The 23,323-nt window shown below is 59.8% G+C and overlaps 2 protein-coding genes across 2 annotated transcripts; both read right to left on the reverse strand.

Moving 5' to 3' along the window:
* Window positions 1–683: 683 nt before the first annotated feature.
* Window positions 684–19,481, reverse strand: FANCE (FA complementation group E). The gene is made up of 24 exons (XM_061349559.1): window positions 19,292–19,481; window positions 18,938–19,164; window positions 17,917–18,541; window positions 17,664–17,834; window positions 17,502–17,612; window positions 17,279–17,395; window positions 17,077–17,200; window positions 16,469–16,544; window positions 16,298–16,364; window positions 16,078–16,203; window positions 7,088–7,239; window positions 6,032–6,078; window positions 5,591–5,667; window positions 5,374–5,437; window positions 5,008–5,083; window positions 4,761–4,788; window positions 4,030–4,170; window positions 3,780–3,911; window positions 3,138–3,285; window positions 2,324–2,376; window positions 1,685–1,735; window positions 1,483–1,565; window positions 1,289–1,402; window positions 684–943 (listed from the first exon to the last, which is right to left on the reverse strand). The coding sequence occupies exons 2-24, from the start codon at window positions 19,159–19,161 to the stop codon at window positions 784–786; spliced, it is 2,967 nt and encodes a 988-aa protein (XP_061205543.1). The 5' UTR covers window positions 19,162–19,164; window positions 19,292–19,481; the 3' UTR covers window positions 684–783.
* Window positions 19,482–19,911: 430 nt separating this feature from the next.
* LOC133210296 (E3 ubiquitin-protein ligase makorin-1-like) lies at window positions 19,912–23,054 on the reverse strand. The gene is made up of 8 exons (XM_061349560.1): window positions 22,601–23,054; window positions 21,953–22,072; window positions 21,571–21,866; window positions 21,268–21,422; window positions 20,949–21,169; window positions 20,610–20,720; window positions 20,418–20,538; window positions 19,912–20,372 (listed from the first exon to the last, which is right to left on the reverse strand). Exons 1-8 carry the CDS (start codon window positions 22,651–22,653, stop codon window positions 20,187–20,189), a joined length of 1,263 nt encoding a protein of 420 aa, XP_061205544.1. The 5' UTR covers window positions 22,654–23,054; the 3' UTR covers window positions 19,912–20,186.
* Window positions 23,055–23,323: the final 269 nt, after the last annotated feature.

The following is a 23,323-nucleotide window of genomic DNA, read 5'->3' on the forward strand; positions in this document are numbered from 1 at the left end:
GGGGCCACCCAGCCCGGCACCTCCATCCCTCCTCCCCAGGGCCCCTCGGGCCTCTCCCCGGGGTCCTGCTGCAGAACCACCCCCGGACTCCTCCCCCCCAGCTCGGGAGGGGTGTTCCGAGCCCACCGGCTCTCTGCGAGGCTGCTGGATGCGGGCACAACGGAGCCCATCCGTGCTCTGGAGCAGAGAGAGCCCGGGGCGGACGCGGAAACGGGGCGGACGCGTCAAACCAGGCGGTTTTCCCAGACGCTGGAGCGGCCAGGAACAGCTCCCTCTGTTTGTGAGCCCTTTGTGCTGCTGGCAGAGAGTCTGGACGCTGACCTGGCTCCTGCCAGCCCCACCTTTATCCCCCAGGCAGCAGCAAATGAGCATTAGATCTCAGTTACAGCTCCCCAGGAGCAGGGACCGAGGACACGCCGCGGTGGAGGGTGTCCAGGCAGCGTAGTGGGGAGGGAACATTGACGCTAATGCAAACCCACTGGCCACGGGCAGTCTCGTCTCTGCAGCACAGGGGGATTGTGTGGTAGCATCCCTGCACCCCTTGGTGTGCTGAGAACAGGCAAACTCACAGCATCGAGGAGAGCTTCTGCAGCTCTGTGAGCCCTTTGTGCCTGTAAGGACGTGCCAGCCAAACCTTAGATCCCACCACAGGATGTTCCCTGCGCTCCAGCATTACAACCCCCCCATTTTCCCTCCGGTTTTATTATTCTAGGGCTGTGGTGTTTTACAGTGTGAGGAAGGAGCAACGACACAGACTGAGGGACTTCCCCTCCCTGCTCAGGCTTAGGCCTTGGGCGATGCCACAGACTGCAGCCGCTGCAGCTCCAGGGCACGGATGAGGAGGAGGAAGGCGATGCTCAGGAGAAGCAGCCAGAAGAAAACCCAGTAGTACTGCGGGAGGAAGAGCCACGGCCGCCACAGCACCTCTGGGGACCCCTTGGACCTGGAGAGAAGGCGACCAGGGACACTCATCAGCCGGGAGAGGAGAGCGAATCCCTCCTCCGCCCAGCCGGGGACGAGGAGGGGGTTCAGCTCAACCCCAGACCTCACTGGCCCTTTTGCAACCCAAATACAAGCAGCCTGGGAAGGCACAGGCGACCCACAATGCACAGGGGAAACTGAGGCAGAGGAGGGTCAAACTGGGGCAGACAAGCAACATCCCAGCTTTACATCACCAGATTCCCCAGCCCATTCCCCATGTGCAGCCCTAGGACCACAAAGAGCCCAGCAGCCACAGGCAGACACTGAGCACACACAGGGTGCTGGGCACACGTGGGGTGCTGCTCACATCAGCCCAAGCTGCTCCGGCTCCTTGCTCCCTGCACCTGAGCCTTTGTCTTGTGCCTCAGCCGCTGTGTCCCCGGTCACGGCACTGCCCTGGCCCTGCGGCTCCAGCTCGCTCCTGGGGAGAGAGAGGACCCGGTGCTGTGCCATGCCCCGTGGGGCAGTGCCAGCCGGTGCCGTGCCACCCCCTGCCGTTACCTCTGGGTGCTGCGCCAGCGCTGGGCCCCGTCCCTCTCCAGCTCCCCGGCCAGCGCCGCTCGGCTCTCAGCGCTGGCACCTGGCTGGGCACCAAAGGTGGGAACATCAGCGGGGACCCAGCGCCCCGGCAGCCCCGAGCCTGGGGACACGTCCGGCAGCGGGACACAGAGCTCCGGTCCGTCCCCGCCGCGCCTGTCCTTACCAAGAGCTGCTTGGGGATGACGGCGATGCTGACTCTGCGGCGGGCAGACCCCTGCAACGGAGGGGCTGGGGGTGAGCGCTGCCCGTACTCCCCATCCCCTCCTTCCCCATCGCCTCCCTAGCACAGGGACACCGAGGAGAAGGGACACTGTGCCAGCCTCCCACTGGCCCTGGAGCTAAGGGGGAAGCCTGAGAGCTGGTGGGATGAGGGAAGGTCAAAGCCAAGAGGTTTGTGCCTGTCCTTACTGCTTCAAGCCGTGCCAGCGGGGCTGCCTAAACCCTCCCCGAGCGCTCCCCTACCTCTTGAGCTGTAGGGGAATCAGTGCCGAATTCGAGCTGGTGCTAGAGAACAGCCAAGCCTGCGCCTCTCACGCTATGACCCTGCAACGCAGAGGGACCTGCCTGAGATCTCCGGGACAAGCAGCACCCAGCCTCGGGCACCCTCTCTCCCTGCAGCCCCCCGAGGCCACCCCTACATTTTGCTTCGTGCCCAGCACTTCTAGCAGACCTTGCCCGCAGCAAGCAGCTGGCAGGGATGGCATCGCCCTGGGACAGTGGGTGCACGGGGACCGCAGGCGAGGGAGAGCAGCAGGGTGCGGGGAGGTGGTGGCTCCGGGGCTGCTGAACTGGGACCAGTTACCTGCTGGAAACTTCGCATCAGGGGATGAGGCCTCAGCCGTGGCTCCGCGTCATCTGGGATCAAAGAGAATCAGCCTTACATCACCCCCAAAAATGAAGACAGGGGTGATGGCTGCAAACCTCCCTCCCATTGAAAGCTGTCCTGGCTACATGCTCAGTGCTTGGTACACGTCATAGAATCCCAGCCTGGTTTGGGTTGGAAGGGACCTCAAAGCTCCTCCAGCTCCAACCCCTGCCACGGGCAGGGACCCCTTCCACTGGAGCAGCTTGCTCCAAGCCCCTGTGTCCAACCTGGCCTTGAGCACTGCCAGGGATGGGGCAGCCACAGCTTCTCTGGGCACCCTGTGCCAGCGCCTCAGCACCCTCACAGGGAAGAGCTTCTGCCTAAGAGCTCAGCTCAGTCTCCCCTCGGGCAGGTTCAAGCCATTCCCCTTGGCCTACTGCTACAGTCCCTGATGACTGCTACAGTCACTCATGTGCCCTGCCCGAAGGGACCTTGCTTTCACACATGGCAATGGTGTACACAAGGTATGGAATCCAGGGACAGAGCGTCCTTTGTGTGCCCTGTGCCCCCCTGCCCTGCATTCCCTGCAGCATGATGCATTCCAGCCACCAGCACCTGCTCCCACGCCGCGCCTGCTGTTACACCAGCACTGGAACCCACATTTGTCATCGAGTCCCAGCTGTCACCCGTCCCCTGTCCCAGCCTGCTCAACCCGCTGGCTCTCAGTGCAGGGTCACGCTGACCCCCGGGAGGGGTTTGGGACCAAATCCCATGGGCTCGCTCCATGCACACCCCGCAGAGCCCACCTCACCCTGGCTCTCTGCCAGCTGCCGGTTGCGGGAGTTCTGCTGGATCAGGCGCTTCATCTCCTCCAGCTCCGTGTGCTCCCGCAGGTGGTGCCGCTTCAGGTTCTCCACGTGCTGGACCATCACCTCTGCTGCTCGGCTCATCCGGGCCTCCTGCGGCCAGCCAGGATGGGAGATCAGGCTCCCCATTCCCTGGCCCCTAAAGACCCGGGTCCCTGCCTGTCCTGCACTGTGCATCCATCCAGGGAGTGCAAACGCTCCCAATGACAGGCAGATCCCTTGCAGCCAGTACATGCATACATAGAATCATGCAATGGTTTGGGTTGGACAGGAGCTTAAGCTCATCCAGTTCCAATCCCCCCTGCCATGGGCAGGGACACCTTCCACTAGAGCAGGCTTCCCAAGGCTCTGTCTAACCTGGCCTTGAACACTGCTAGGGATGGAGCATTTACCACTTCTTTGGGCAACCCCTACCAGTGCGTCACCACCCTCACAAGGAAGAACTTCTTCATGTCATGCCATGTTCATGAAGTCAACATCAGCACCACGAGGAGGGACAAACTCCAGCAAGCCCAGGGATGGGTCCCCAAGTCCATCCACAGCACCCCTCAGAGCTCCCAGCCTTGCAGGGTGCAGACATCACAGACCTGATGTACAGCCCCCAGCTTCTCTGCAGCACTGGTTGCCCGCTCCACAGCAGCCGCCAGCACGGCCAGGCTGTGCTGAAGCTGCTCCAGTGTCTCCCTGCAGCCCGTGTCAGTGCAGAATGGACACAGCCTCTGTGGAGGGAAAGGACGAAGCTGCTGGAGCCAGGACTTGGGGTTGTCCAAACCCCTCTGGGGCTGGATGCTGGATGTCCCCAGCAGACGCCAGCCCCCTGCCCTGATGCCCACCTACCTCCAGAGCAGCCCGGCACTGCCCCAGCTCCTCCTGGATGTTTTCCTCTGCCGCATCCCGTGCCCGTCTCTCCACCTGCACCCGCTGCCACAGGGTGAACACGTCACAGCGAAAAGCCAGGGCGAGGTGGGCAAAGGCTGCCTGAGGGCAGGAGGGAGAGAGGTGGGACACAGGGTGAGGGGGATGCCAGCAGGGCCATGCGCTGCTGTCCCCAAGGCAGACAGACTCCCTTCCAAGCCACCAAGCAGGGCAGTGTGAAGGGTAGTTAGCATTTGCCCCAGAAGCCATTAGGCTGCTGTGTGATGGGGATGGTCCCCATGAGATGCCGTCCTGCCCAAGAGATGTGCCCCATGGGTAATGCATGTCAATCCCAAGCCCTCCTGGCAACAGCAGAGGCCAGGCAGATGCCAGCCCTCGCTGCAGGTCCCAGCTGACAGCGGAGCCTGACTCAGCCCTGGCACTCACAGCAAACTGGTTTTTATTAACGCGGCTTCCACCACCTCCCCGGCTTAGGGGCGCTTTGGGCAAGCTGCAGAGCACCCGGTGGGAAGGCCGAGGATGGGCTCATCTTGCTGTGGAAATGCAGCTGCCTCCAAACGCCAGCAGCATCGCCAGGAAAGGGATTTGTGGCTGCCAGGGGACTGCGGTGCCTGGAGGGTGGCCAGGAGCAGGGCACAGCCCTGGGACCATGAGCCAGCAAAGTCCCTGCGTCCCCCTTCCCCAGCGCTCACCTCCACATCCTGCTCTGTCAAAGCCACCCTGTGGAAAGAGAAGCGCTGTCAGGGAGGGACTGCGTGCTGAAAATGCCCTTGGTCTGCTCGCAGGGGTGCCAGGCACCTCCAGAAGCCCAAGTGCCCCTGGTCTGGAGGATGGCTCTTGTACAGTGGCAAAGGAGGCGAGGCCAATCCCTGGAGCACACAGTGCCCTGCTATGGGACCCCCCTGTCCCACAGTCCCCGGAGGTGCTCTCTGCTCTTACCCGTGCAAGCCGAGTCTCTCCAGCACCGCAAGCTCACTGGGGAAACCCAGCAGTGGCTCCTCTGGGGTTTCTGCATCTGCAGGAAGGCAGCAATGCCATGGGAGAAACCACATGTGAAGACTTTTCCTTGGCCTCTACTTCTCCCTCTGCCCTCCTGTCCCAGCAGGTAGCAAGTGCCCATGGTGTGGGACTATCCCAGTCCTTCCCCCAGTATCAGGGGGGCTTCAGGCCCCTCCAGACCAGTCTGCCTTCCCCATGTGCCCATCAAAGGAGATGACTCTCATCAGGCCACGCTGTTCCCACACTCATGCCCAGCTTCTCCAAGCCTTCCCCTACGGCAGGGATGTGGGAAGGGGACTCACCCACCTTCCTTGGCCCCAGCACTGTCCCTGGTGTGCACAGCCACCTCCTGCCTGTCCGTACCTGGCACCTGGGGGGCACAAGGGCACTGTTGGAGCAAACCCCTCCCTGGTGCTGGACAGCATCCCAACAAGAGCAGCACTGAGAAGCTGGGGGTCCACATGAGCCTGAGATGGTTGGAGAGAAGAGCCCCCCAACCTGCTGCCCTCCTCTCCCCTCTCACCTCACCAACGTGCTCCATGCTCTGCTCACTCCCAGCCAAAACCCCATCTGGGTGCCCCTCGGGACTGCTCATCCTCCCTGGGGACAAAACAGGGGGTTTGGAGCTGGGCAGCAGTGTCCCCTCCCCAGCCCGACACCACCTGAAGGGAGATCCCCAAATCCCCGCTGGCATTTCTGCAGGCTCTCGGGACAGGTACCCCCAGAATACCCCTGTGGGGTGAAGGGAGCTGGGCCAAGGCAGTGGGAGGACGGTGAGGTCAGCGCTGTTGAGGCAGATGCAGGGAATGGGGTTGGGGTCCCAGGGCTGGATGGGTGTGGGGGTGCAGACAGCTGCTGCCAGGCCAGGGGACACCCTCCTGGCTGGACCCATACGATGCTGCTCCAGGAGGGAGAGTGCAAAACCCACCCCATTCCCCCCATCCCCATGCTGGGCTGTCCTTACCTTCATCTGGAGACACAGGGAGCCCGGCCAGCTCTGCCTGCTGCTCCCTATGGAGAGAAATCCAGGTAACCCCAAAGAAACTCTGGCAGCAGAGGCAGTATCCCACCCGCTCTGCCCTCCTCCAGCACCACAGCCCCCCGCGATGCGTTGCTGCTCCATGGGCTGCAGCTCCAGACCTGGCTCCTCTCTGAGCATCCCCTGCAGCCTGCTCTGCCTCTGTCCCCGCTGTCCCTGGCACGGGCGCAGCAGCCGCAGCAGCGCCGGCACGGAGGAGCCGGCCGGAGCCGTTTCCAGCCAGCACTGAGTCACCAGCCCACGGCCCTGCTGCTCCTCACCACATCAGTGCTTTATTCCCTTTGCCCTGGCTGCTGAGCACCCCTCGCTGCGCACCGGCCTCTGCCCAGGCACAGCAGAGCCGGCTGCTGGCAGAGCCCAGGCACTAGCTCACATCACTATCACAGGGACTGCACATGATTTCACCCCCCAAGAGTGCACCAGGATGGTCTCACCACCCCAAAACTCTGTTCTGGGTGCAAGGAAGTCTGGCAGCTCTGCAGCATCCCTGCTCATTGGGATGGTGGAGCACACTGGGGATGGCAGACCACCAATGCATGGAGATACAGGGGCTGCAGCCTCATGTTGGAGCCCAGCAGCTAACTGGGAAGGGGTTTCAACCCCAAAACTTTGCTCCTGGCTCCAGAAGGGGACACAGTTGGGCTTTGCCCTCTTCTCCTTGCAAACCTGGCGGTCATTCTCCAGGAACGGTGGCTGCAGAAACAGCCACTGTGCCAAAATGGTGCTCGATGCCTTGTGTTGGAGACCAGCACCCAAATGGGAAAGGACTTGAACCCCAAAACTTTGCTACTAGCTCCACAAAGGGCTAGAGTCAGGCTCCTGCAAGCCTGGGGGTCATTCCCTACGAGTGGTGGCTGCAGAAGGGGCCCCTGTGCTGAAATGATGCTCCAGCCAGAATGCCCCCTTGCCTGGCACCGCCGTCCCCATCCCATCCTTGCCAGCACCCCAAGAATCCATGGGGTGAGCTTGTCATGCACATACCTCTGAGGTGAGGCGCTGGGCCCCTTTATCCTCTGCCTCTGCCGCCGTCGGCGCCCCTGGGCGAGCCCCTGTGCCTCCTCTTCCTCCTCTCCCAGCGAGGTCCCTGCGAGCGGCTTCATCTGCGAAGCGCGGAGGCTCCGGGACCAGCACACCTACCACGAGAGACACGGGTTAACTGCGCGCAGATGGGAGAACGCCTCTTAAAGGGGGTATTTTTAAAGCGTTTTCTCACCCAGCAGGAGCTCCAGGCTCCTCTGCTTTAGTGTGGAGGCATCTGTGGGAAAAGAGGTGGGGAGGCCCGCTGCAGTTCGGGAGGATGCTGCTGGGATTCGGGCGGGCACAGAGCGACGGAGGGAGGAATTAATACAAGCCCCAGTCCTGGGCAGTGTTGAAGCCGGATTACCCCCGTTCCCTTCCTATGGGGCAACTGGAGCTCCTGATGTGGCTCATCTCCATGGGGGGGAGATAAGTTTGCACCTATTGCACCTCCCTACACGCAGAATAGGAGAAACCTGCTGTACCTCAAGCATCCCCCTGCCAGGCTGGCTCCCAGACAGACAAATAGAAGAGATTCCCGAGACCAAGGGAGCTTGGACATCTCATTTAGGATGTTTTGCAATGTTTAAAACCCAGAGAAAGCCAGGAGAAAGTGCACAGAGTCCTGTTCCCAGCGCAGGGTGAAGGGATTCTCCTGCAGGATGGGTCTCCTCAGGAGCTGTGCCCACAGACACACAGGTTTGTGGTAGAAAGAGGGGGTTTTAGGGCTAGGACAGGAAACACAGCAGAGATTGAAGGGGACAGAGAAGAGGGACTGCTTGAAGTCCCACCGGCCTGCACAGAGCCTCGGCCAAGCTCAGTATAGGTCACGCCATCACCAAGCAGGGCCATCGCCCATCTTGCCCCCGTCCTGAATGGGGCCATCACCTATCTCCCAGATCTCAGCCCTGATGAAGATATAAAGCAAGCAGCACTTGGTATGTGACAAAACAAGCCCATTTCATGCCGACACACTGGAAATTGTCCCTGGTACCTCTACGCAGGGGCTCAGGAGCCCCCTGGCCATCAGGGATCAGCCAAACCCATCACAATGGAGTTTTCCTCAGGGCTGGTCCCTGATGCAAAGCACTCGCTCTGTAACAGCCACAGGAGACCCTGCTGCTGACTACAGCTCAGACGGGCCCCCAGCCACTCACTCTTTATGATGGAAATACAGCGGCATGCAGCACGGTGTAAATAACGCCCCGGGAAGCGCCTCTCCTCGGCGCAGCCACTTCCCCAAGCCCTCCCCGGGCCGTTACCTGCCTGGACGTGTCTCATGCAGCTGAAGGCAGAGGCTGGGCCCCCAGCTCGGACCCAGCACTCAGTCCCCCGCAGACGGGGCTTGCGAGCGCCCCGGAGGCGAGAGCGACCGCATCTGCGGCAGAGGAGCTGCCAGGGAAGAGCTGGATGTGAGAAGGCCTTTAAAGGACATGCATGAGAGCTCCCGCACGGGGCTGGGCCGGGCTGAGCGGTTTGCAGGTGGCCACAGAACCTCTGCTTCTGGTGCGGGGCCGGATCCTGCACCCGCTCTTTGGCGGTGGCAGAGCTGGGAACGGCCATGGCTGCTCCCTCCGTGCCTGGTGCCTGCAGAGCAGAGTGGACCTGAGCCTCAGCACCTCCCTGGCAGAGCTCAGGGCTCTGGCTCTCCGAAGCCTTGGGAACCCCTTCATGGCTTCGTGGGGGACACAGCACCAGGTTAAACCAGGGTAACAGATGAGGAGCCCCTGTAGCATCACATGTGCTGATGCAGGGAAGCCTCTCTCCCAGGACCCCAGTCCCTCTTGTTCCTCTCAGCAGCCCTACACCCCCCCCCCCAGCCATCACCCCCACTGCCTCTTCTGCCCAATCCTTTGCTCAAATCCTCTAAAGCTGCTTTTTCCCCCTAATGAGCTTATATGGAATCAGACTCGATGCTCAGCTCTACAGGGGACCGGGCTGCAGGCACGCAGCTGCTGTTTGCCTATGGGACCCTAATGCATCAAGAGGAACAAAGCAGGTCCTTGGGGTCTGCAAATCTCTTAAGCCCTGAGAGGTCAGCCAGCAATCGGCATCTCCCAGTCTAGGGGCAGGGCCGGCCCAGCATCATACCCGTCAGTAAGGGCCAGAGCACAGGATGCGGCCCCAGGGCCTGGGGGGGCTCAGAGAACCCATTTGCAGCTCCAAAGCAGGACCTGTGCCACAGTGGGATAAGGCTTTAGAAACAGCGATCAAAAGTGGTCCCCACCAGGTCAGGGCTTCCAACATCCTTGAAGCCCCCAGGGATGGGTTTTCCCCTCTTGGGGCAAACACCTCCTGCTTTGACCTGACCCAAAAGCAGAGCTGCTGAGAAATCACGAGTTGCCTTAGGGGAAGGATAGCCCCACATTGTAACACACATCTTCCTGTAACACACATACCCAGCAACACAAGCTGTGGTATGCACGATTAGCACAATTAATGACAATGAATGCATCATAAGTTCACACTGCCAGGACACGGGACATGCTGGAAGGCAGACTGCAACTGTCACTCTCTGCTTTACAGTCCTATACATCCCCTGCCTTTCCTTAAAATTACTTCCCCAGGGATTTCCTCTCTCCTCCAGCCCGTTCAGTTTTCTGTCATCTCCACGGGTTTCAGGTGATCACTTCAGCTTCTTTTAGAGAAGGACTTGCACAGACACATGCCCTGAAGCGAGCAGGGTGCCTGGCCCAAGCTGCTAGAGAATGCTCAGGGCTTGGGATGACAGAGCTGGATCTGTTCTGCAGGAGAGTACACCCATGCATGTCCATCCAGAGGCAGAGGAGTGTTCTCCCAATGAGTTTCCCAGCCGGCTGCTGTCTCAAAACACTGCTAAGTCTCCAGGCATGAAGTCAGGTTTGCATCAGCGCTGCCAGTCCTGGCTGCCTCGCCTCCAGGCACTGTTTCATTTCAGAAAGGGGAGAGCCAAGCAGATGAGAAGACCCTTCCTTCCCCTGGTCTGAGGCTCAGCACATGGAGCCCATCGCCCTGATGCCGTTCCCCTCCTCCAGGATCTGCTTTGGCACATGGAGCTAAACTATTCATTTTAATGCTGAGTGCTTTTTCTAGCCAAGCATGTGCTTCCTCCCCAAGAGAGGCTGCAGCCAAGCCTCCCATAACAGGGCATGGAAGGCAAAGCACCTTCAAAGCATGATGCTGAGCAGAGTGTACAAAACCAGAGGGACAGTGGACAGAGACCTTTGCACACCAGTGCCTTGCCACCAGCGCAGTCTCGTGTAGGAATGAGGCCCTGAGATACATGGTGAAGGGATTAACATGGTGTGGTAGCAGACCAAAACTCAACTTCTCTCTCACTCACCTAAATAAATACACCAAAGTGAGAAAGTGGCTGCTCCCCCCATCTATGACAGCAGCAGCTGGCAATTTGACTACAGCCTCACCTCCACTTCTCCCAGAGTATAAATGTGGCATTTGAATAGGACCCCACTTTGCAGACAAGTTGATGGGCTTGCTCCTCTCCCCTTGCAGCTCCATCAGGTGATAGCCAGGTAGAACCAAGCTTAGTGAATCACCAGTTGGTTTCTTCCAGGAGCTCAATCAGTCACTGGCTAGCTGTGGGTCTGAGAGCTAACACAGCAGCAGAATTTACCCACAGCAATTCCAAATCTGTAGTTCTGTTGCTTCGATAAACTTCACTATCCATGAATCCGTACTTGTGAAAGTTCTGATTTAACACAACGGGATGCATAGTGTTAAATAGGTGATAATGAGAAATGAAGCTGCACTCAGCCCCTCTGATCTCTGAGGACTGGCTGGAACACAAAGGAGTTTATTTCCTGCCAACTTTCGATATTCTTAATCTAACAGCAGTTCCTGCTGGCCCTGTACCCACAGAGCCTGCTTCCTCCCTGGGAGCAGCAGCCTGGCACCAGGCAGGCAGCAAATCAGGCTCTGTAGCCTCTGCTCTGTGTCCTGGCATGCCCATGGCTGCACCAAGTTGCTCTGGGGGGGACACAGACTTTAAGACACCATCACATTGGCTCCCCACAACAGAAAAGAGTGTTTCTGCTCAAAAACTTCTCTATTCCCTCCCCACACACATGTGCTTCAGTAAGAGGCAACGCTCCTCTTCGCAAACAACCCCATTCAAGAAGCTTCTAAAAGCATTTAATAAAGCACCCTTATTTTTAACGTATGAGCATCTAAACCATGATTGCAATCCAGGTGCTGTAGAGCCATAAGCAAAAGCAGCCCAGCTCCCCATGCACAGACCTGTTCTGCAGCGATGAATGAGACCCTGCTGGGAGATCTCCAGCCTCAGATGAGCAGCAGTGAGGGGCTGTGGGCTCTGGCTTTGCCCCTCGTGTCTCCTTCCAGCGAGCCCCCAGCAGCAATGCAGCACTTACTGCAAGGGCATCTTCCCAGGGCTGCTCCTGAGCAGCTCAGCTCCCAGAGCCCCTGGGCATCTGGATTATTCACTTCTCAGAGGAAAGCTGCTCACACTGACACTGCCTGCTACTGCTGATGCGGCAAACGTGATTTATTAGGTCTGTGCAGGAGGCCCGAGCATAAGCAACACCCCAACCCTCCAGCTAATCCATCTCTGTGTGACCCTCTGTCTCCCCAGCTGACAGAGACCTGGCAGCCGCCACACTACACAAGGGAGAACACGATTCTCTCACTATGATTAAAAGGCTGTTGGCAAAAGGCAGACCAGAAAGAGAGGTTTTGCTTCTTCTGATTCAGTTTGAAAGTTCAGGTTGAATTAAAAGGCCTGCTAAGCCTTCCCCCGAGTGGTTCAGCCTCACATCTGGGTGTCACAGCCACCAGACCTCAATCCAAAACTGCATCAGCATATTAGGGATTACATGCATGTGATTCACAGGTGTCAATGAAGCTTCTCCAGGGGGAAGCAGGGGACTATCAGCTTCCCTGCAAGAGGGGACATAGCGACTCCCTGGACGTGCCTGTAGGGGAAAGAGGCAGCCCCTCAGGGGATGGATAGGGACCATTTTGAGGACAAGGAATGGAAATGGAAAATGAAAAGTAGTTTCAGCACTTCCCACCAGGGTGTTGCACAGACTAAGTTGGTCTGGCTCCCATGTGGCTCTGAATAACATCTGTGAGTGCAGCATCCACATGCCTCTGCCCACCCAAAGAAGGTTCTTCACTGTACCACCATGACACCAAGATGCCACTTAGGGAGTGGAGACATCCTCTTGTCATGAAACTGGTGCAAAACTCACCATGGGAGAATGAGAAGGCAGCAGAGAGAAAACCCATGCACTTGCATAATATTAATTTCCTTTAAAACCAACCAAAACTGTTAGGCCAAAAAGGGAATTCCCCTCCATAGCATGAAGGAGGTAAATCTTTACAAATGGAGAAGGAAGCTGATAAGGAACCACTGTCAAATACCCCGAGTAAACAGGCTGAAAATTATACACTGCCTTCTACACACAGCTTGGGAAATGCATAAGACAAAGCTTCAGACCTTTCCCTTCACCAGCACTGCTAATAAATCAGGACAGGGGCAAACCCAGCCCTGGCTCTCCCTCTGCTCTTGGATACGGCTCTGCTGAGCTATAAAACCTGACTGATGTCTTATGCCGCATCCACTTGTTTGAACTGTTCAGGCTGGATTTGACAGTTCCTAAGAGGGTCAAGAGGAGTCAAAGAGTGAAGTTTTCCCTGCGGGTATTACCAACCACCACCTAAACAAGGAGTCTTCCACCAGCACTTCCAGCGTCTCCAGGGTTTGCTTCCAGTTCTCCTGCCGTGACTGTTATCTTGCACAGCGCAGAGATATCCACAGTACATGATAAACTGCAGCCAGGAGCAAAACCAGGGCTAAGGCGGCTCTTTCTACAAGACAATGTTATGCTTCCCAGAACAGGACCCCCCCCTTGCAGTTTGCAAAGCTGATCCTTCACTACTGCTCCATGCAAAAACCACATAGGCTGCCCCAAAAGGCAGCTCCCAGGATATCTAGATGAGTTTAGAAGTGCAAAGATGCATATTGCACATAGGAGCCAAGAACGGCCTGTGAGAGTCAGCCTGCTGCCTAAAGAAACCAGTGAGCAGCTATGAAACCAAGGAGAGATGCACACTGGAGCCAGACTTCAAAGCCTTTATTGCTGCCCAGTCCATAGAGGTGCCGGTGCTTCCCCCCAGTGCTCCAGGTATACACAGCCCATCCTTCCAGTTCTGCAGCAAGGACACCGGGAAGCTGATGACCAGGTGAGTTCTGGAGATGAGTTTGTCCTCAGTCATCTTCATGTGACCGACAGCCACAGCCCTGCGGGCAACGACACCGAGGTCACTGGGAGAAGCTTTGCAGGGAATCCATAAGGACCGCAGGCTGCTACCTAATAAAGCCAGAAGAGCAGGCTCAGACCTTGGTGATCAGGGCACAACTTCTATTTATGTCGTAGTTTGGGCAGCCCTACAATAGCTTCAATATACTCAGCTATTAACGCACTGGTATGCAAATGCATCAACAATTTGGCTCCCTGGAAGGTTTCCTCCCTCCAGCTAATGTAGACTTTGAAGCCTCATCAGTCCAGTGTCACCTAAAATAGCTTAAGAGATTCTTACTATAGTCAGAAATCTGTGCTCTCAGCATTAAGAGCATCACTTAATGCTTCAGTTTCGTTCCTCTGGCTGGATCAAAACGTTAATGAGTAAACTTGAAGCAGTAACATGTCTCACCTGCATGTTTGAATCCCTCTTCGCCCTTTGTAGATGGAAATGTTTATGAATTTTTAAACAGTTCCTTCCTCAAGTATGCAATGCTTCAAAGCCTCCATTAAAACTCCAGCACTACCTCCCTCGGAGTCCATCCCCTCCTTCCCATCGTTATCTTTCCACTCCTCCATCCACAGCGTGCCCAGATGAGGTTTCCAGTGGGTGCTTTCAAGGACACAGGATAAAAATCTGGCATCAGTGACACTATAAAGCACTTTTATTAGCACATGACCGAACACCTTGCAATGGGCAGTGTCATCATTGCTGCATTGACAAGCAGGAAAGTGACATACAGAGGTCCCTGTAAACCAGAAAAAAGGCAGATTTAAAGCAGACAATCCAAGTTTACCAGGCCTTCATCTTGATCCCACTCTCCTGCATCCTGAGGTTTGTAAATCCCAGCAGACCTCGCAGCTCACTGCTGCACCACCCAGAAACCAGCATAGCCAAGGTGCACAGAACATACCCCTTGTGCCTTGGCGCCTTCAAGCCATGGTAAAAATCACAAGGGTAAATTAAACCTGGTCCAGAATGACAATATTCAAACAGGCTCAGATTGGTTTCTGTCTTAATTCAGCCATGTGTTACGGGCATTAAGGCCCAAGGACCTCCAAACTCCACCATGCTACGTCGCTTGCTAGGTGCTCTGAGCCACCACAACGTTGGAAAAACACTTCCAATAGGAAGTGTTGGGCAAGATGGCTTCATTCTGGCTACCGGGATGCCACTGTGGGCAAGGAGAGGGGGAGCTCTGCCAGCTTTATAGACTCGTAGTCATTTAGGTTGGAACAAGACCTTTTAAGATCATTGAGTCCGACCACTGCACAGACCCGGCGCCAGGAAGGAGCAGCCCGATGCTTTGAGCACTGCCACTGGGGAGAACCGAAACAAGGCTGGAGGCACACACAGGAAGCACTGCGCCTGCCCTGCTCCGTTTTCAACCTAGCAGCAGATCCGGGTTGATTAAAACAAGAAGCGACACCTGCGAACAGGCCAGCCCCTCCACAGCTCCTCCTCTGCCGCCATCTTGGGAGAGGGGTGGAGGGAGCCGCCATCTTGAGTGTGGCGGGACCGGAAAGCCGGGAGCGCCATCTTGAGTGTTGTGGAGGGGGAAGGCTGCGGGCGCCATATTGAGTGTGGCGGGACCGGAAGGCTGGGGCTGCCATCTTGAGCGTTGTGGAAGGGGAAGGCTGAGGGCGCCATCTTGAGTGTGGCGCGGCGAGAAGACGGGGGCGCCATCTTGAGTGTGGCATGGCACCCATGGGAGGCCACTCACACACAGAGCAAACAGAGAGACAACAGGAAATACATTTATTGTTTAACCAAGAAACCTTCATCTTCAAGCCTAACGGCATGCGTGGGGCTGGGTCGGTGCTGCCCAGTGACAGCCCACCTCAACCGAGGCTGGCCAAGTGCAAGGCACCACTGCAAAGCCCCAGGATAAAGGCAGGGGTGCTCCAGTCCCAGCCCACACATGCTGGGTCTCCATCCCGCTGCTGGTGAGCCCAGGAAGGCACTGGGCTGCAGTCACCACCACCTAAGAGCAGGCTCTGCCCAAGGAAGCCATTGCTTTGTGGTTCTCTTTGGTGCTCACCTGGGTGAAAGAGAATGTCAAGGACAGGGAACCCCACCGGCACCAAGCTCAGCATGGCTTTAGTGGGTACTTGTGTTTCCCATCGCCAGGAGCACAGCATCCCCAGCAGCGCAGCATCTCCCCGGAGCGCAGCACCCCCAGGAGCGCAGCATCCCCCCAGCAGCGCAGCATCCCCCGGGGCGCAGCATCCCCCCCAGAGCGCAGCATCCCCCTGGAGTGCAGCACCCCCCGGAGCGCAGCATCCCCAGCAGCGCAGCATCCCCCCGGAGCGCAGCATCCCCCGGGCGCAGCATCCCCAGCAGCGCAGCATCCCCCTCGGAGCGCAGCATCCCCACGGAGCGCAGCATCCCCACGGAGCGCAGCACCCCCAGCAGCGCAGCATCCCCCGGGTGCAGCATCCCCCAGGGCGCAGCATCCCCCCGGAGAGCAGCATCCCCACAGAACGCAGCATCCCCCCGGAGCACAGCATCCATCCCCCTCACCTGTCCCCCTCCAGCACCCCCTGCAGTGACCTCCTCAGAGCCCCATTGCTGCGGCCCAGCGCTGCGGCCAGGCTGCTCCGGTGGGACGGGCTGACCTGGTGGGAGAGGAGCCAGGAGCCGAGAGCTGCACCACCAATGCCCCGGGGTGCGAGCCCGGCCCCACTCACCTGGCTCTGGTACATGGTGAGCACGGCCATCACCAGCCCAGTGTATCCCAGCGCCGTGCCGAGGGCTGGGGCCTGCCGGCACAGTGCCAGCACCAGCCCATCCAAGAGCTCCGGGGGCAGCACCTCCTGGAAGAGCCCCAAGCAGGGAGGTGACCGGGGCCTTGCTCCGGGGCTGCTGGAGCCGGCAAGGAAACGTGGCGGGGGGCAAGGGGGTCCTCACCTGCCGGCCCAGCACAGCCTGAACTATGGGCAGGAGCTTCTCTGACAACGGCACCTCCAAGACTTGGCTGCAAAGGACGGGGAGGAGCGGATGTGATGCTCCCATGGAGCTGCCGGCCGGTTGGAGCCGCCGCACCCGTGGCGTGGGGCTGCTGCTCCTGTGAGCTCCCACCTCAGCACCAGCCGCACGGAGTCCGGCTCCAGGCACTCCTCCACCAGCTCGCACAGCAGCTTGGTCTGCTCAGCACCTGCAAGGGTAATGCACAACGGGCACAGAGCCTGAAGAGGCTGCCAAACCCATGGGGATGTGCCCAACGCCCCCTTCACACAGGGGTACACCCAGAAAGCAGGTACTGCTCCCTTCTGCTGCTCAGGATAGGCCTGTGCCCATCTGCAGCAAGGGTTTCATTCGCACCAGCCCCTAGAAGGGGATGCTGCTGTGGCAGCGATTCCTGCAGGACCCTCTTCTCATGCCAGCAGAGCCTGCCTGGGGCGGTTTTGGCCCCAGCATTAGGAGCTGCCAGGAACCCTGGAGTCCATGGAACGGGATGGCAGCTTCCCTTTGGGAGCGCTGATGCTGGGAGCCAGCCTGGCATCCTAACTCCCAAGTGTTCACCTGCCCAGATAAACCCAGCAGCATTCCTCCATGGTTCCTAATGTATTTTGGGCAATAAACTGTCTCCCAGGAGAAGAGAAGCTGGGGCTCCCCTTGCTGATGGATGCATCCCATGACCCCTCTCCATTTGCTAGCAGATGAAGCCTCCTGCAAGCCCATCACACCTTCCCCAGGCTCCTGCAGGACCGCAGCCACCAGGACACGACAGAAGGGCTGGGAATACTTGGAGCAAAACGAAGTGAGGGCAGCCATAAGGTGTCGGGAGGGCGGCTGGGTGAGGGACAGGACCTAGGGACAAGGAAAGGCAGATGGGGATGGCGGGGAGGGAAGCGGGGGCCAGGAGGTCTCTGCTGCTCCTGCACGTACTCGCCTGAGGAAGAGCTGCTGCGCCAGGGTGGCTGCGCTGGTGTAGCCGAGCTCAGGGCTCAGAACCAACAACCAGCTGCAGAAACGCAGCAGGAGGTGCTCCGGGCACGTGGAGAGCTGCAGGAAGGAGCACAGCCCCTCGAGCTGGGGTGGCAGAGGGGCAGCACATTAGGGACGCTAGAGACAGCAGCACCAGCAGCTGCAGTGGGATGCTGAGGCTCACCTGGGCAGGAGAGCAGCTGTTCAGGACGTGCAGCTCAGGGGGGATGCTGAGATCTGGGTGCTGGAGGGAAACCTTGAGTAGCAATAAACCAACCACAAAACAGCTCCAGGGCTTTTCTGCTCACTGCCACCCCCTGCACTGCCACACAGGGTGCCCACAGACAGCAAACCCCTGTGGCAGCAGCCTCCAGCCATCGCTGTAAACCCACCTCCTCTCCCATCCCTTCCAGAGCCCCTGTCTTGAGCCCGTTGAGACCACCAGCTCCAGGAGAGAGACAGAAGCAACACTTACACTGGACTCCTGCAGCAGCATCTTCAGTCTCGGTCCATGCAGCTGGAGAAAATGAGATGAAGGACTAGGAATCGGAGTGTAAGGGCTCAGTGGCTGGAAGGGGGAAGCCAACCCTGCCCAGTACCTGCAGAAAGGACTGGACCTCCACTGCCACCTCTGCCTGGGAGATCTTCCTGGGAGCTTCCTGCTGGGAGCCTTCCGGAGCAGCCCCACAAGGGCTTTGGGCAGCTCCATCTCCTGAGGACTCCTCTGGCGTCTCCTCTTCCCTCCCTGCCACATCCTCAACCTCCCGCATTCCCGGGGGGTCCAACACCACCTCCTCCAGCAGCATCCTCTTCCCTTCTCTCTCCTCACCCAACTCCAGGCTCTCCTCTGACCCTTCCTCGTGCTTCCCACCGTGAAGCACAGAGTCAGCCCCATCCCCAGTGCCACTGGGCTGTTTGCTGAAGCACCAGTTCAGTTTCCTTCGCCCCTCTGCATTGTTCTGGCCCATTCTCTGGCCCAGGCACCTAAGCTGCTGCTGGCACATGGAAGACAAGGGACCGGGAGATGGGCAGCACGCTGCTGCCCTTGCTTCCTGCCGGAGCAGATTCCCCAGCGCCCGCACCCAGGGATCCACATGGGAATCCTGCTCCAAAGCCTGGAGCAGCCGATCCAGGCAGCTCCCTGGCACCAGGGCTTGCACCATGAGCAGCAGGGAGAAGAGGTTTCTCTGGCACACAACAGGGAGCAGCAGCAGCCGCGGCTTCCTGGATAAGGGGAGAAAGGGGAAAGATCAGAGCAAATCCCTAAATCCTTGTTTCCCGTGGAGCAGGGTCTAATGGGCCCAGGAAGCAAGAGGAGGCAGAAAACACAGAGCACCTCAAGTTGGAAAGGACCCATAAGGATCATAGAGTCCAACTCCCTGCTCCTCACAGGACTACCTACAGCTAAACCATATGGCTAAGAGCATCGTCCAAATGCTCCTTGAACTCTGAACCCAGGTTGAGCCATGCCTTATACCTTCACCAGCTTTTGCAGGCAAAGAGCAGCAGGTCCCTGCCACAACCCTGACATCACTCCAGCCCATGGGAAAGAGGCTGTGCGGTGCTGAACCGGGCACCTGGCACCCCAAACCTCCCGCAGATCACACACATCCAACTCACAGAGCCAGGGCCCCCTCCGGCCCGTCCAGCGCAGGCTCCTCGGCGCACAGCGCTGCAGCGAAGCTCTGCCAGGGAAACACGGGCCCTGGTCCCTCCCCGGGCTGGCCCCGCTGCAGCATCCGGAGCGCAGCCAGTGCCCCACGGGGGCCGGAGGCCAGGGCGTGGAGCAGGAGGCGGCTGGGCTTGTCCAAGCTCCGAAGCCAGGGCAGCCCCTGGGGCTCCATCGCCTGCAGGGGAATCGGGGAGAGGCCTCACACGGGGCGCACCGGGGAGGCTGCAGGGAGGACGGGTCCACCCAGGACACGCTCTGGAGCAAACCCCCCTCGCCAGCTCCAGTCTGGGGGCTGCCCTTACCTGCAGGGGGGGCCGTGGTTATCCTCACCACCCGAGGATGGAGGAGCATCACCGAGGAACCCCCGCCAAGCTCTAAACCCGCTCCGCTCGCAGCTCCCCACCACCCGCTCAACGGGACAAGAGGGGAACCGCCGGGGGCTGCTGGCGGTGCCCCCGCCCGGAGCAGCCCTGATGCCGCCGGGGACCCGCACACCGGGGCTGGGTTATCCCGGTGCCCGCCCCCGGTAACCCGCGCTGGGAGACAGACAGACACCGCTGGGAGACACACACAGCACGGGCAGGGACCGGAAGGGGACCGGGTACCCTCCCCTCCCAGGGACCGCCGGTGACCCGGAATCCGCGCCACTCCACTTCCGGGCCCGCCCCTTTGGAGAAGCGCGCCACATATGCAAATCAACCGCCCATGCACGTTGGCTTCGTTATGCAAATAAACCCTTAAAGGGAAACCCTCGCATCCCCCCCGGAGCACAGCCGCGGCGGTGGGCGTTCAGAGCCCGCTTTATTTCATCACGTCCACGTTGAATAAAAGCAGTTTAAAACAGCGCCCGCAGCTCCCCCACGGCCCCGTGTGCACTAAACCCCCAGCCCGAAACCCAGCCCCGGCCCCCCTCGCCGGTCTCCACCACCAAGGTGAGGGCAGGAGAAGGGGGGGGTCTGTGCCCGTTGCACTGAGAACCCCCCAGCTCCATCACCCCCTGGCTTCCCATGGGATGTGGGACCTGCTGAGGGTCCATCAACACGGGGGTGATTTCCCCATCCCACCCCATCCAGGGTGCAGCACCCCAAATCAGTGTTGGAAGCAGCCCAACACATCAAAAGCTGATGCTTCCCCCCTCCCAGAGGACATTCCCTTGCCACCAACAGTGGGGCACCCCATGTGCGGCACCCCATGGCTTCAGTCAGAGTCACTGAATTCCACCAGGAGCATCTCGTGGCTGTATCTGGAGTATCGGAAGTCTGCCTCCAGCATGGCCAGGCTGAGAGCCCACTCCAGCACGCAGAGCTCCTCGTCTTCCTCGTCAGAGCTCTGCAAAGAAGGCTCCTGCAGCATAGGAGATAGGATGAACCCCAGCCTGGAGCCCTGCCCCGGCCCCCCCGGCTGTGCCACCCCACTTACAAAGGGCACCCTCGGGTGCTGCTGCCTGTGTGGGGGTGGCGGGCGGGCAGGCAGCTCGTGCAGGTAGATGCAGTCTGACTTGAATGGGCAGCACCCGCGGTTCTGGGCAAAGAACTTGCACCTGATTTTCCTATGGGGTCAAAGCACGGTTGTGGGTACAGGTCCTGGAGCAGCGCAGCGCCCGCAGGGCCGCACACTCACCCTGTCCGTGCCTTGAAGGCCTTGATGAGCTTCTCCTTCTCAGCCCCCTCCGAGACCCAGTATTTGTGGGGGATGTAGTAACTGGAGGTGATGCGGCATTCTGGGCAGGCCCTGGCAAAGGAGATGGGTGCAGGTCCCAAAAAGGGAGCAGGGAGCATGGGCCTAGCACCCACACTGGCTGGTCCCACTACTACAGCCTCATCCAGCATCCCCAACCCCATCGCAACCCCAAATGCCTGTTCCCAAAGGGAAGTTGTTCCTTCCCAAGACCCAGGGGAGGATCTCAGGGTGCAGAAAGGGTGCTGGTGCCCACCCCAGCACATCCCCATCCCCGCTCACTTGATGACGGTGCTCTGGAAGTCGCGGCTGCGGCGCCACTTGCGGATGCAGCCCAGGCAGTACGCATGGCTGCAGTTGGGGAGGATCCCGAAGAGCCGCTCCTCTGGAAGCAGCTTCTCGTACACCCGGTCCATGCAGATGCCGCACACCACGGCCTCACTGCGGGCCCTCAGTGCCTCGCTGGACACCGGCGCTGCCGCAGCACCCGGCTCCTTGGGGACCTGCAAGCGGAGCCACACGGCATTGCCCATTGCCACTGCCCCACAGGGACTGACAGGGAGCGACAGGGCCCGCCCCGTGCAGGAGACCCCCAGCCCACCTCTGCGAGGTCAGTCCTTGTCCCCGTCTCCTTCCCAGGGTCAGAGGAGCTGGGATCCAGGTGCAGCACTCGCGCCTGGGAGCCTGCAGGCAGGAGAGCTCTCAGAGGGGAAAAGCACATCCCCCCCCCCCTCCATCCAAGAGGCAGGATGGATGCTGCAGAGCACAGGCTCTGTTACGGTCCCAACCCCACTAAAAGCTGCTGCCCACATCTGGGCATTGCTTCAGATGGAGGGAGGTGGGGAAAAGCCATGCATGGAGTGCACGGCCGTGACCAACCACCCCAGCATCCCCAGGCACCCACCTGAGGCCCCCCGAGCTCGTGCAGGAGCAGCCTCCCCGCCGATGGCCCCACGCGGGACATGCCCATGCGCGGGGATCTTCTCCTTGGCTTTCCTCTCCTCAGCCTCCACGCTTGGGAACTTGAAGGCCACGTGTGCCACGCTGGGGGCAGCGGGGGCCAAGCTGCGCCGGGCTCCTCCCCAGCCCCGGGCCGTGGCCATGGGTGCGGGCTCCGAGCCCCAGTAGCTGCGGGGGACGGGGGGCACGGGGCCATAGCGGGTCCCCACCGGCACTGGCTCCTCTCGGATGTGCTCGTAGCTGGGCAGACAGAGGTCCCGTAAGGACACCTCCCGGCTCCCGGCCCAGCCCCGGGGCATCAGCCCCCGTCCTCGCTGCCTCTTTACCTGCACCGCTCGCCGTAGCCGCAGAACCCGCTCTGGAAGTACCTGCAGGTCTGCGCTGATTTTCTGTCGTGCGCGAAGCGGCAGCTCTGGCCCCAGCGGCAGAACCCACGGGAGAAGTTCCTGGCAGCCCCAGAAGCGGCAGGGCCGGGGTCAGACCCGGGACCCGCCTGCCTGGATGGGGCCGCGTTTTCGGAGCCCCCCGGCTGGTGTCTGGGCTCAGGAGCCCTCCCCAGGGGCAGATCCCAGCGGGAGCCAGGGCTCTCCCTGCCCCATGCAGCCTCCCCTCCTCCGGGCTAAACAAAGCCCAGGGCTGGGCTGTCCGGGGGGGCTGGAGCATGAGGCTGGGGGAGCAGGGAGAACCACGGGGGTATGGAAGGCATGGAAAGGGGCAGGAATCCTCAGCCTGGGGCTGGCAGGGAGGGGGGGCCCTTGGGGTGCTGCTGGGGACCCCCAGCTCCAGAGCAGGGGAGCCGGACAGGACAGACCCGGTCCCCTCCATCCCCTCACCCTCCAGAGGATACAGGAAAGGGGGGTTCCGGGGCATCACAAACCATTCCCTGTCCCCAGAGCGAGGGATTCACAGCCCCATCTCCAGCCTTTCTCCCACAGAAGCTGCTCCCAGCCCCCCCTTTCCCCCCAAAGCCCTACCTGCACAGGGGTCTCAGGCAGCCCCCGCGGGCCACCAGCGAGCCCGGCTCCATCTCCTCCTGGCAGCACGAACGGCCGGGAGACCTCCTGGGACTACTCCTGGCCTTGGCCCGTGGCCTGCTGTTGGCTGGGACAGAGTTAATTTTCCTCCCAGGCGCTGGTGCAGCGTGTTTTGGATTTGGGGTGAGAACAGCGCTGATAACACACGGATGTTGTAGCTGTAGCTGAGCTGTGTTTACACTGAGCCAAGGACTTCTCAGCTACCCAGACTGCTGCAGCAGCGAGGATGAGGGGGGCACAAGGAGCTTGGAGGGGACGCAGTGGGGACAGCGACCCCCACTTCCCAAAGGGATATTCCAAGACCATACAGTGCTATGCTCAGGATATAAACTGGGGGGGAAGCTGGCTGGGGGCTGCTGCTCAGGGATGGGCATCAGTCAATGAGCAATCACAGTGAGCAATCAGGTGGAGACCTTAGAGCTGCTCCAGTGCCTAAAGGGGCTGCAGGAAAGCTGGAGAGGGGCTTGGGACAAGGGCCTGTAGGGACAGGGCAAGGGGAATGGCTTGAACCTGCCCGAGGGGAGACTGAGCTGAGCTCTTAGGCAGAAGCTCTTCCCTGTGAGGGTGCTGAGGCGCTGGCACAGGGTGCCCAGAGAAGCTGTGGCTGCCCCATCCCTGGCAGTGCTCAAGGCCAGGTTGGACACAGGGGCTTGGAGCAAGCTG

This window comes from Neopsephotus bourkii, unplaced genomic scaffold, assembly GCF_033783945.1.
Source record: "Neopsephotus bourkii isolate Nb327-2 ecotype Australia unplaced genomic scaffold, CSIRO-AGI_Nbou_v1 NB_414, whole genome shotgun sequence".
In the NCBI taxonomy this organism is placed as follows: Eukaryota; Metazoa; Chordata; class Aves; order Psittaciformes; family Psittacidae; genus Neopsephotus; species Neopsephotus bourkii.

Coding starts and splice junctions, on each gene's coding strand:
- FANCE (XM_061349559.1), bottom strand. CDS start 19,161: ATGGAGCCCCAGGGGCTGCCCTGGCTTCGGAGCTTGGACAAGCCCAGC. Junction 17,201..17,278: donor AGCAGCTCTTCCTCAGGCGA/GTACGTGCAGGA, acceptor CCTTGTCCCTAG/GTCCTGTCCCTCACCCAGCC. Junction 16,545..17,076: donor CCTGCAGGAGCCTGGGGAAG/GTGTGATGGGCT, acceptor TTACCCTTGCAG/GTGCTGAGCAGACCAAGCTG.
- LOC133210296 (XM_061349560.1), bottom strand. CDS start 22,653: ATGGAGCCGGGCTCGCTGGTGGCCCGCGGGGGCTGCCTGAGACCCCTG. Junction 21,170..21,267: donor CAAGGACTGACCTCGCAGAG/GTGGGCTGGGGG, acceptor CTCCGCTTGCAG/GTCCCCAAGGAGCCGGGTGC. Junction 20,539..20,609: donor GCCTTCAAGGCACGGACAGG/GTGAGTGTGCGG, acceptor TTGACCCCATAG/GAAAATCAGGTGCAAGTTCT.